Source organism: Thalassophryne amazonica, chromosome 2 (genome assembly GCF_902500255.1).
Source record: "Thalassophryne amazonica chromosome 2, fThaAma1.1, whole genome shotgun sequence".
NCBI classification, from domain to species: domain Eukaryota; kingdom Metazoa; phylum Chordata; class Actinopteri; order Batrachoidiformes; family Batrachoididae; genus Thalassophryne; species Thalassophryne amazonica.
The window spans coordinates 119,303,668-119,316,217 of NC_047104.1; the positions used below are offsets into that span (position 1 = coordinate 119,303,668).

The 12,550-nt window shown below is 45.4% G+C and overlaps 1 protein-coding gene across 1 annotated transcript in view; it reads left to right on the forward strand.

Moving 5' to 3' along the window:
• Positions 1-12,550, forward strand: part of pros1 (protein S) — a 75,062-nt gene that overhangs the window by 21,279 nt on the left and 41,233 nt on the right. Inside the window, exons 2-5 of the mRNA XM_034192676.1 lie at positions 6,112-6,275; positions 6,468-6,492; positions 6,605-6,688; positions 7,476-7,598. Of these exons, the coding sequence (XP_034048567.1) occupies positions 6,112-6,275; positions 6,468-6,492; positions 6,605-6,688; positions 7,476-7,598 (396 nt within the window). The remainder of the gene's footprint in view (positions 1-6,111; positions 6,276-6,467; positions 6,493-6,604; positions 6,689-7,475; positions 7,599-12,550) is intronic.

The following is a 12,550-nucleotide window of genomic DNA, read 5'->3' on the forward strand; positions in this document are numbered from 1 at the left end:
CTGTCTTCACAACGAGCATAGATGGGTAGATCAATGCAAAACGAATGTTCTTGTCGTGCAGGAGCTTCTTGCAGTCCTTGAACTTAGCCCGTTTTTCGTTCAGCATCTTGGAATAATCTGGGAAGACCATAATGCATTGGCCTCCCCAAGTTACACTCCCCTTCTTTCGTGCAGCTTCAACGACGCGCTCCCGATCCTGAAGTCTCAGAAATCTGGCTATTATCGCTCTGGAGCGAGTGGGCTGCTCACCATTCTGGCTTCTGGGCATAGCTCCAAGTCTGTATGCTCTTTCCACTTCCAAACCCTTGACAAAGCTGATATCAAATAGCGACGGAATGATCCCCTCCAGGAAAGAGACCGCGTCGTTGCTCTCACAGGATTCCGGGAAGCCAACGAAATGTAAATTACATCTGCGTTCGCGATTTTCGACCTCATCCAGCTTCTCCCTGAGCACCTCGACCTCCCGTAGCCGGGGGATTAGCCTCCAGTCTCTCCTGTGCGTCCTCCAGAAATCCCAGGCGACTCTCCACGTTGCTAATACGGTTACCAATGTTAGCGAGCTTACTCTCCGTAGCACTTGTTGTAACACGAATCTCCTCAAGTTTCTTATCATGACTGTCCGACTTCTCCAGTATGAATGCAGCGAGTTTAGCGAGCTCCCGTGCTACCTCACCAGGGATGCCGGGAGACTCCAGCATGTGTACCTCCTCCACCACAGAGCTTGGTGGAGAAAGGGGAGGCCTTTGATTAGCCTTAGCATTAGCTTGACTCACACCGGCAAACTCGGAGCTTTTACCGCTCCCGATTCCCGTAGTCATAGTTGGTTTAGTTGCACTTCTCGTATTGTTTGGCATGTTAGCAACAAAATGAGAGTATTACTGCGTAGTTATGATCGCTCCTTGTTGAGCTGAAATATAAAATAAGGTGCGGAGGGGACGCCGATCGTTCTCAAGCAGCCATATTTGCCAAGCGCGTCACGTGACCCCCCTGTGAGTCTATTCTTGAAAATGTGGCTCCATTTAAAATGAGATGCCCCAAACCCAGATCTGAGCCTTGGCTAAATGAATCTACTCGTGCTGCAAAACGTGAGTGGAGGAGAGCTGAGAGAAAATGGAAAAAGGATAAGCTGCAAAGTTCCTTTCAAATGTTGAAGGACTGTTGGTCCAGCTATCAGAAATGTGTAAAATCTGCTAAGGCTCTGTATTTTGCTGATATGGTTACAGCCAATAGACACAACCCTCGTGTTCTTTTTAACATGGTGAATGTGGCTCTTCCATCCATCCATCCATCCATCCATTTTGTTCCGCTTTATCCGGAGTCGGGTCGCGGGGGCAGCAGCTCAAGCAAAGCCGCCCAGACCTCCCGATCCACACACACCTCCTCCAGCTCCTCCGGGGGAACCCAAAGGCGTTCCCAAGCCAGCCGAGAGATGTAATCCCTCCAGCGTGTCCTGGGTCTTCCCCGGGGTCTCCTCCCAGTGGGCCGTGCCCGGAATACCTCTCCAGCGAGGCGTCCAGGGGGCATCCGGAAAAGATGCCTGAGCCACCTCAACTGACTCCTTTCGACGTGGAGGAGCAGCGGCTCGACTCCGAGCTCCTCCCGATTGCCGCCGCAACAGGCACCAGAGACCTTGCGACCACAGCTACGAGCAGCCGCATCGACAATGGAGGTGGAGAACATGGTCCACTCGGACTCCATGTCTCCAACCTCCCCCGGGATCTGGGAGAAGCTCTCCCGGAGGTGGGAGTTGAAGACCTCGCTGACAGAGGGTTCCGCCAGTCGTTCCCAGCAGACCCTCACTATACGTTTGGGCCTGCCAGGTCTTACCGGCTTCCTACCCTCCCAGCGGATCCAACTCACCACCAGGTGGTGATCGGTCGACAGCTCTGCCCCTCTCTTCACTCGAGTGTCTGAGACATGTGGCCGAAGGTCAGATGATACGACTACAAAGTCGATCATCGACCTCCGGCTCAGGGTGTCGTGGTGCCACGTGCACTTATGGACACCCTTGTGCTCGAACATGGTGTTCGTGATGGACAAACTGTGACTAGCACAGAATTCCAACAACTGAACACCACTCGGGTTTAGATCGGGGAGGCCGTGCTTCCCGATCACCCCCCTCCAGGTCTCACTGTCGCCGCCCACGTGGGCGTTGAAATCCCCCAGGAGAACAATGGAGTCCCCAGTCGGAGCGCTATCTAGTACCCCTCCCAGGGACTCCAGGAAGGTCGGGTACTCTGCACTGCTGCTCGGCCCATAGGCCGAGACAACGGTGAGAGACCTGTCTCTGACCCGAAGGCGTAGGGACGCGACCCTCTCGTTCGCCGGAGTGAACTCCAACACTTGGCGACTGAGCTGGGGAGCAATTAGCAATGCGACCCCAGCTCTCCGCCTCTCCCTGTGGGCGACGCCAGAAAAATGAAGCGTCCAGCCCCTCTCCAGGAGTTGGGTACCAGAGCCCAAGCTGTGCGTGGAGGTGAGCCCGACTATCTCTAGTCGGTATCTCTCAACCTCCCGCACAAGCTCAGGCTCCTTCCCCCCCAGCGAGGTGACATTCCACGTCCCAACAGCCAGGGGCTGTGAGCATGGACCGGGCCGCCGAGCCACCCGCCCTCGACCGCCACCCAATCCTCTCTGCACCCGACCCCCATGGCCCCCTCTGCAGGTGGTGAACCCACAGGAGGGCGGGCCCACGTCACTCTTTCGGGCTGAGCCCGGCCGGGCCCCATGGGCTAAGGCCCAACCACCAGGCGCTCGCGCGCGAGCCCCAACCCCAGGCCTGGCTCCAGGGTGGGACCCCGGCTGCGCCATACCGGGCGACGTCACGGTCCTTGATCTTTTACTGGTCACGGAGGTTCTGATCATGTGGCTCTTAATGTTTCTTAATGTGTTGAGTTATTAGCCCTCCATCTGTTGATGTGTTTGATTCTGTCACTTGTAAAGTCATGTTGTATCAGTTTGAGCCTGTGACACTCTCCTGTTTAGAAAAAGTTGTGTGTCAGATGAAGCCTGCTGCTGCCTCACCCAATGATCCTGTTCCTCCGCGTCTGTTCAGAGAAATGTTTCCCACAATGTCTTCCTCTGTCCTATATTGTGTCAATGGAAGCTTGATAAATGGGGTAGTGCCTACTAGCCTGAAGCATGCAGTTGTTCAACCGTTAATAAAAAAAAAGGCTGGTCTTGATCCTTGTGATCTATCCAACTTTCGCCGTATTTCCAAACTACCATTTTTGTCAAAAGTGTTGGAGAAAATTGTTTTTAATCAGCTGAAAGCATTTTTAGATGAGCATGAGATCCTTGAGGTCTTTCAGTCTGGTTTTAAGAATTTTCACAGTACTGAGTCACCTTTGATGAGGGTTTTTAATGACATGCTGGTGTCAACTGATTCTGGTCACACTGTTTTGGTGTTGTTGAATCTTACCGCTGTGTTCGACACAGTGGATCATGAGAGCCTCCTGGATCGCCTTAAGAATGTGGTCGGCATTCAGGGCTATGTTCTAGAATGGTTCAGATCCTACTTAACGAGTTTTGGTGTAAGACTTTGAGATTTTGTTTCCTCCACAGCTCCCCTGTCATGTGGTGTGCCACAGGGGTCCATTCTTGGGCCACTTCTTTTTTCATTGTATTTGCTTCCGCTGGGATCAGTTTTTCATAGATTTGGCGTGTCATTTCACCTTTATGCTGATGACAGTCAAATCTATGTGCCCCTAAAGTGTGAGAATGCTTTCGATGCCAATCAACTTTTAGAGTGCATTGAGAACATTAAAGACTGGATGTCTGCAAACTTTCTACTATTTAATGAAAAGAAAACTGAAGTTCTTCTGGTCGGGCCAAATAAATCAAGTAGTGGTGGTTCAATAAACCTTGGACCATTGACACAGTGTATTAAAACTACTGTTTGCAACCTTGGTGTGAGAATGGATGTAGATTTTAACCTTGATAAACAAATCAGTGCTGTTGTGAAGGAAAGTTTCTTTCACTTGAGGCAGCTAGCTAAGATAAAGCCCTCACTTTCAAATAATCACTTAGAGATTTTAATCCATGCTTTTGTCATGACTTGGCTGGACTGTTGTAATGCACTGTGTGCCAGTATTAGCCAGGCCTCACTTGCATAGCTGCAGCTGGTTCACAATGCTGCAGCTCCAGTCTTTTAACTGGATCCTGGAAGTATGACCACCTTTCATCCATTCTTTCTTCCCTTCACTGTGTTGGGAAGGTGTCGTAGCATGGACCCACAACAGGGGGCGCAAAGGAACGGACAATGAATAAGCCAAAAAGTAACAATTTAATGTTGTGACAACACACAACTAAACACACAAGATCAGTAAAGTCAATTAGCACCAGGTGACGTGTGGGCAGGCTCGAAGATAGAAGACCCCCGACGAGAGATGAGCCGCGTCCCACACGGCTTCCACCACCAACGGCCTGAAGAACACCGGAGCCGCCAAGTCCCGAGTCCCCAGGTGGCCTCTGTCTTCGGCTGTCGACCCTGGTACTGCTGGCAGAAAACAAAAACAGTTCTGGATGAGTGTGAATTCGCACACTCAGTAATCCACAGTCTGCACTCAGTTAGGAGGGAGCACCTCACACACTCGTGCAGCTCCTGTTTAAACCACTTATCTGGTTTGGGGTGTGAGGCGAAGCCGTCGCTGTCACACCAAACGCCAATCCCACAGATAAGGACAAACACCACAGGATAACGGCTGCAAAAGAAGTTCAGATTATCACTCAACGATATGAGTCAGCAGAGAAAATTACGTCTTCGGTAGTCGATTTCTCGGCGAGGAGGTGGAGTTGCAGTCCGGCCTTTATGGTGATGGTGATGATGATGAATGAGTGACAGCTGGTGCTGAGGATGAGTGACAGCTGTCACTTCTTCTGGGTCTGGCGCCCTCTCGTGCTTGGAGGCCGCACTCCAAGCAGGGCGCCCTCTGGTGGTGGTGGGCCAGCAGTACCTCCTCTTCAGCGGCCCACATAACACACTGGCTGCCATTTCATTATTGTATTGATTTTAAAAATTTATTGTTTGTTTTTAAATGTCTCAATGATCTTGGCCCACGGTATCTGTCTGACCTGCTCGTGTCTTATTCCCCATCATGTTCTCTTAGGTCACGAGATCAAGCTCTGCTTGTAGTTCCTCAGACCAAGCTCAAACTTAGAGGTGATAGAGTTTTTTCTGTTGTTGGTCCCAGATTGTGGAATGACCTGCCTCTCTGTATCAGGCAGGCGGATTCACCTCTAGTCTTTAAATCTCGCCTTAAAACATATTTGTTTTCTTTGGCTTTTGACAAGAGGGTTGATGATTTTACTGTTTTAAAGACTTATATTGTTGCCACTGTTATTTACCACGTAATTATTTATTTATTTATGTCTTTGTTGTACAGCACTTTGGTTAACCTCGTTGTTTTTAAATGTGCTCTACAAATAAACTGGATTGGATTGGATAGATCTTCCCGGGGTGTGTGTGTGTGTGTGTGTGTGTGTGTGTGTGTGTGTGTGTGTGTGTGTGTGTGTGTGTGTCATAAAATAAAATAAAATTAGAAAAATTGTGCACAAAAATATATGCCCATGGTCATAAATGACCCCACTCGGTCACTTGAGGGTAAATGAACTCATGCAAATAAATTGTATCTTATGCCCTCAGCATAGCATTTGGAGTGCTATGAACTGTGGCCTTGTTCTGCATATATTTTTTTCTCCCTCACACTGGACCTCTGGGTAGATTACACACAGGACCAATCTGCTGTGTGCCCCCTGTTCTCCTCCTCCTTTGCTGCACAGAGCAGATTGGACTGCACGTTGTAACATGTACACTGTTGTTCTGGGGTCCTTCAGTACGTTTCTTCATTATGTTGATGCATTTATGATATGGCAGTATCACATTATCTGTGTTATATGGTCAGCTGAGCTTAACTTTTCTTTCTTGCCGAAGCGTTAAACTCCACCTTATACCGTGCTTACCGTTCTGCATGAGCTGCCAGCATGCAGCACATATGTAAACAGGTCAACCACTATAATAAATAATACGAGAAGAAGTTCTACCACTATAATACCATGATATGGATGCGGACTCTTAAACAGTGTATTTATTGGTGTGACTGTGTTGTATAGCTCCAGTCCTGACCCAGAGCAAAGCCTCCCAGTTCCTGAGCAGGCACAGGAGAGCCAACTCTCTGTTTGAGGAGCACAAGAAGGGCAACCTGGAGAGAGAATGCATAGAGGAGCTGTGCAACAAGGAGGAGGCCAGGGAGATCTTTGAAAACCAGCCAGAAACAGTGAGAGCGCCGACCTCTGCCTTCAGTGTTGCGAGGGATGTTTTTGTTATTCGTGTGCACGTGTGCTTTGAATCATTGCTGGGAATCTGTGCTCTATCATCTGACATGCTCACAAACTGTTTTGTAAAAAAAAAAAAAAAATCCCAGCAGAGTCTCAGGTTTCACTTTACTGACATTCTGGCCTTTTTTCAGGAATTCTTCTATCCCAGATATGTCGGTAAGATTGCCCAAATTTCTTATGTGCTCATATTTTCTTCATACTAGTTTGTGATCACGATTGAATGACCTTTTAACCAGCACATTGTTGAAAAGAGGACTCTTTGTTCCAGTGTGTCTGGGTTTGCATCGTGTTGGCATCAACAACCAGGATTCCAACGCTGGCATCCCATCAGACCTTCGTACCTGTGTGAAAGGTGAGGGGCTTTTCTCATGATTTTTGCTGGAAATGTTTGAATTCTTAAAGTTTTCAGCATGCTAATGAAAACAATACTTCAGTTATTAGGGCAACTGTTTGTTGTGATTTGGCGCTATACAAGAAAAAAGTTGATTGATTGATTGATTGAGTTAGGGTTTAAAGGGCCATTTGCTAATAACTGAGGAATTCTGATACACAATAAATCTACACCAGGTGGCGTTCTTGTCTCTGCCTTAGATGGTTATGCTCCCCGGTGCATAAACTGTGTGGAAAATAGGATGCAAGGTGCAAGGGGCTGGGATTTATCCTTTTAATTACTCCTACATTTGATGACTGGAGTGAAACTGGCGTACCCTGTCCATGTTGTTATTTAGAAAGCATAAACAAGTGAGTGGTTGTCTGGCAAGTTAGAGGACCAGTGCAAATCTATCAGGGCATGCCAGTGGACAGCGGTCACTAAAGCTCCCTGAGGTGATGCAGTAAGGTGAAGTTTTGTATTTTTCAGTGAGTGTTTACTCCTATTGTGCTGTGCTGTCTGGAAGGAGGACATTAAAATGAGTTGCATGCATCCATATGTCCATGCATCTGTGCGTGACATAACATTAAATAAAGATGGACAGAATGACGAAGTTGCTTTTGTAGCCTTGCTGCAAATCGGGGGGCCTTGTGGCTACTTGGGCCACTGCAGTTTGTCTCAAAAATTTTGATTTTGTTTGTGGCTAAGCCCTGTGTACTTTTCCTTTTTATGACATCTTGTGAGTTGATATGTGTCTGTTGCATGGCAGAGATCAGTAACCAGTGCACACCATATCCATGCCACGTGGAGGGTTCAGAGACCTGCACAGATGGCCAGGGGTCATTCATATGTGTATGCAGGCCCGGTTGGAAGGGGTTACTCTGCGAGGATGGTGAGTAGTGATAAAGCACTTTCTGTTTCATATGTTTCAGTACACCTCTCCATCGCTGGAATAGCTTCATGCAATGCTCAGAAGTGTTTTGCAGGTTGCTTTATGTTTAATATGCTGTTGTAACACTTTAAGCCCAATCTTACACCTAGCGCAAAGCAGCACAAGTTTCATTGCATAGTTTGCATGGCATATGAAGTCGTCATTTTTATGGCCAGCGTTGTGCAAGCAGTGAGCCTGTTTGTGCTTATCTGTGTGTATGGGCATGTTGGTCTTAAAATGTGGTCAGGCGCAGCGCTGGTACATTGCTATACTGAGGCAGCAGAAAAAGATTGTGTCATAGGTGGCAGTAATTAAACCATTACTTAAAAAGCCATCACTTGACCCAGCTATCTTAGCTAATTATAGGCCAATCTCCAACCTTCCTTTTCTCTCAAAAATTCTTGAAAGGGTAGTTGTAAAACAGCTAACTGATCATCTGCAGAGGAATGGTCTATTTGAAGAGTTTCAGTCAGGTTTTAGAATTCATCATAGTACAGAAACAGCATTAGCGAAGGTTACAAATGATCTTCTTATGGCCTCAGACAGTGGACTCATCTCTGTGCTTGTTCTGTTAGACCTCAGTGCTGCTTTTGATACTGTTGACCATAAAATTTTATTACAGAGATTAGAGCATGCCATAGGTATTAAAGGCACTGCGCTGCGGTGGTTTGAATCATATTTATCTAATAGATTACAATTTGTTCATGTAAATGGGGAATCTTCTTCACAGACTAAGGTTAATTATGGAGTTCCACAAGGTTCTGTGCTAGGACCAATTTTATTCACTTTATACATGCTTCCCTTAGGCAGTATTATTAGACGGCATTGCTTAAATTTTCATTGTTACGCAGATGATACCCAGCTTTATCTATCCATGAAGCCAGAGGACACACACCAATTAGGTAAACTGCAGGATTGTCTTACAGACATAAAGACATGGATGACCTCTAATTTCCTGCTTTTAAACTCAGATAAAACTGAAGTTATTGTACTTGGCCCCACAAATCTTAGAAACATGGTGTCTAACCAGATCCTTACTCTGGATGGAATTACCCTGACCTCTAGTAATACTGTGAGAAATCTTGGAGTCATTTTTGATCAGGATATGTCATTCAAAGCGCATATTAAACAAATATGTAGGACTACTTTTTTGCATTTACGCAATATCTCTAAAATCAGAAAGGTCTTGTCTCAGAGTGATGCTGAAAAACTAATTAATGCATTTATTTCCTCTAGGCTGGACTATTGTAATTCATTATTATCAGGTTGTCCTAAAAGTTCCCTGAAAAGCCTTCAGTTCATTCAAAATGCTGCAGCTAGAGTACTAACGGGGACTAGAAGGAGAGAGCATATCTCACCCATATTGGCCTCTCTTCATTGGCTTCCTGTTAATTCTAGAATAGAATTTAAAATTCTTCTTCTTACTTAGAAGGTTTTGAATAATCAGGTCCCATCTTATCTTAGGGACCTCATAGTACCATATCACCCCAATAGAGCGCTTCGCTCTCAGACTGCAGGCTTACTTGTAGTTCCTAGGGTTTGTAAGAGTAGAATGTGAGGCAGAGCCTTCAGCTTTCAGGCTCCTCTCCTGTGGAACCAGCTCCCAATTCAGATCAGGGAGACAGACACCCTCTCTACTTTTAAGATTAGGCTTAAAACTTTCCTTTTTGCTAAAGCTTATAGTTAGGGCTGGATCAGGTGACCCTGAACCATCCCTTAGTTATGCTGCTATAGACTTAGACTGCTGGGGGGTTCCCATAATGCACTGAGTGTTTCTTTCTCTTTTTGCTCTGTATGCACCACTCTGCAATTTAATCATTAGTGATTGATCTCTGCTCCCCTCCACAGCATGTCTTTTTCCTGGTTCTCTCCCTCAGCCCCAACCAGTCCCAGCAGAACACTGCCCCTCCCTGAGCCTGGTTCTGCTGGAGGTTTCTTCCTGTTAAAAGGGAGTTTTTCCTTCCCACTGTCGCCAAGTGCTTGCTCACAGGGGGTCGTTTTGACCGTTGGGGTTTTTACGTAATTATTGTATGGCCTTGCCTTACAATATAAAGCGCCTTGGGGCAACTGTTTGTTGTGATTTGGCGCTATATAAATAAAATTGATTGATTGAATTGATTGATTGATCATAGACAGGTTCATGATGTTGATGCACTATGCACTAAGGTTCTGTTTCAGGTCAAGGTGTTATCGAGGCACCAGTATAAGACATCTGATATGCCACCGGTTTTACCGTCCCCATATTTTTGATACATCAGTGCTGGATGTGGCGAGCAGTTAGTCCACTGTTTTGTGCAGCAGATCAGAGTTTGAAAAACAAACAAACAAAAAGCAGTTTGCATCATTGTGCTGTATCTCACAGCATGGTGGTGACACAGTGAACAAGAGCAGCATACCTGTGGTGAGTTTTTGAAATATATTTATGCTTTGTTTTTCTTTCAAAGTCTGTGCACGTCCTCTGGCTGTGTTAGCGCGGAGCTGACAGCAGTTAAAAACAACAGCAGGTGTTTGAGTGTGAGTTTAAAAAGAAAAAAACTAATGTGCCCGCCCCCTCTTCAGTTACACACAGTCTCTTTCTTCTTCTCTTTTTGAGTTTCTGAGGATGGCATGAGATGAAAGGACAGATCTAACCTTCTTAACTGTCAGTCAGGCACCGCTTTCCACATAAATACACAAGTTCTCCATTCTTCCTGCTCACAGCCTGTGAAGGACATGCCAAGGGCACAGCCACAGTCAGAGAGGATGGGATGCCCCCCACCACCTCCCCCAACACCCTTATGGGCCTTTCACACTGAACATGTTCGAAGCATCAAATGCGTCAAAAATCGGTCTAAAAAGCATTATGTTCAATGAGACGCGTTGCTTTTTAGATGCGTCCGAAGCGTTGCATCAAAAGCCAAGCTAAAGTGACGCTTCTGACGGGAGCGTGCATTGGCGCTTGTCAGCAGGCTGACGCGGTCAGAGTTCAACCCAATCCACCTTTCGACGCTTTGAGCTGTGACGTACCCTCGCGCTGTCCAATAGGAATGACGCGTCGGGCCAAAACACGGAAGACTAGTGGCAGAAACCACTGATCTCTACAAAACAGATTGGTGCAGAAACCCCTGATCTCTACAAAACAGATCGGTGCAGAAATCACTGATCTCTACAAAACAGATTGGTGCAGAAACCCCTGATCTCTACAAAACAGATCGGTGCAGAAACCACTGATCTCTACAAAACAGAAACGTGTCACAGGACAGCTCATTTATAGAGCAGTTTTCTGAAGAAAAATGCTTGGAAATGTTTTTTGTTGTTGTTTGTTACCTCAAATTTTCTGATGACTGTTAAAAAAAGTTTAGAACACTTGTAATTAAAATAGCTAAATAAATCAATAAATGGTTATTTAGAAACGTTTCATCTGTAAATTAAAACCACCTGTTATTTCAGATTAGATAATTTCTTGTTTAACATAAGGAACCTCAGACATTTATTTTTAGACAAATAAAATAACATGAAATTTGTACATTTTTTAAGTCTGGTAGATTATTTATATTTCATTTCAACCAGAAAAACAGACACTGTAAATAAATACAAATTTTTATTACAAATGCAACAGGAAATAATTTAACAATGACTGCAGTGTGATTGTAAAGTAGGATCTCTGTGACATAGACCTCATGATGAATTTTTTTTCAACTTGTAATTTCATCAAAATATGTAATTGCCTTTAATGTTGTTATCAGGACAGAGTCATTTCTAAAATATGAATTTGAGCACAATAAGTGGAGAGCTTCTACCTGTGCAAATGTCTTTGGACTTTGAATTCTTGGACATTTTTAATGATCTGTTCATTTATTGTTAAAATATAAAATGAAACAGCTTTTTAAAAAATAATAAAGTAGTTGCTGTTGAAAGAGCCTTTTATTTAGAAGCAGGTGATGTTATGCTGGATTCTCGGGACCAGATGAAGGTATCTTCTGCAGCTTTGGACTCTGGTGATGTTGCTGAAGAGCAGAGATGTTTTCTTTCGACTGGACTTCGTGGTCTTCAGATCATCAATGGAAGTTTGGTGGTCTGTACAACAAATGTTCCTGATTGGGACAAATAAAAGTATTTCTTTAAATATAAACACTAAACAGTTTATATATAAAAAAAGAAAAAAAAAACGGAAAAAAGCGATGGGGGGAAAAAAAACGCCCGAAAAAAAGTTATTTAAAGTTGAGCTTTTGTGGTCTCCGAAAAAAGCTGTAGCTTTATTTGGTAAAAATAAAAAAGACTGAACCATTTACAAATGAAAGCGTTCACTCAGATCAAATGTGCTAAAAGGCTACGCTAACGTTAGCCGATCATTAAACCTTCACAGCAGTGCAGTAAACGTCACGTTTTATTTTTATTATTATTATTCTCCCCTTGATAAAGCTAAGAACTAAACTCCGTTGGACAAACTGGGACTTCGCATATATACAAAAATTGGGAGATTTCGGACTGAGTGGGTTTGCTCCATCACCCCGGCTGCCTGCCTCGGTCTGCCCAGGAATGATGCCTGAAGGCCGGCTCCTCCGTGCGGGTCGACCCGCTGTCGCAGTTCGATCGATATCCCACCAAGTCGTCAGTCCTCCCTCAGTAGGCGTCACTCTGAAAAGTAGCTGAAAAAAGCTTCTCCCAGCAGGGTGATGGGAAAATCCTTCTGCTGTTTTTTTAAAGCTTTTTTGTGGTTCAGTCGACGCAAATTCAGGATGGCGATTGCTGAACTTTTTTCAGGTTGTGGAAACAGCCAGAGTGTGACGTAGCAATCTCTGCCCCCTTGCCACTTCTGAAGCGAAGCGCTGACGTCACGACACGTTGGAAACGCATCCGACGGATTGGAAAGTGTTGACGGATTGGCCTGACGTGTTCAATGTGAAAGGCCCATCTGAGTAAAGGTCCACTTT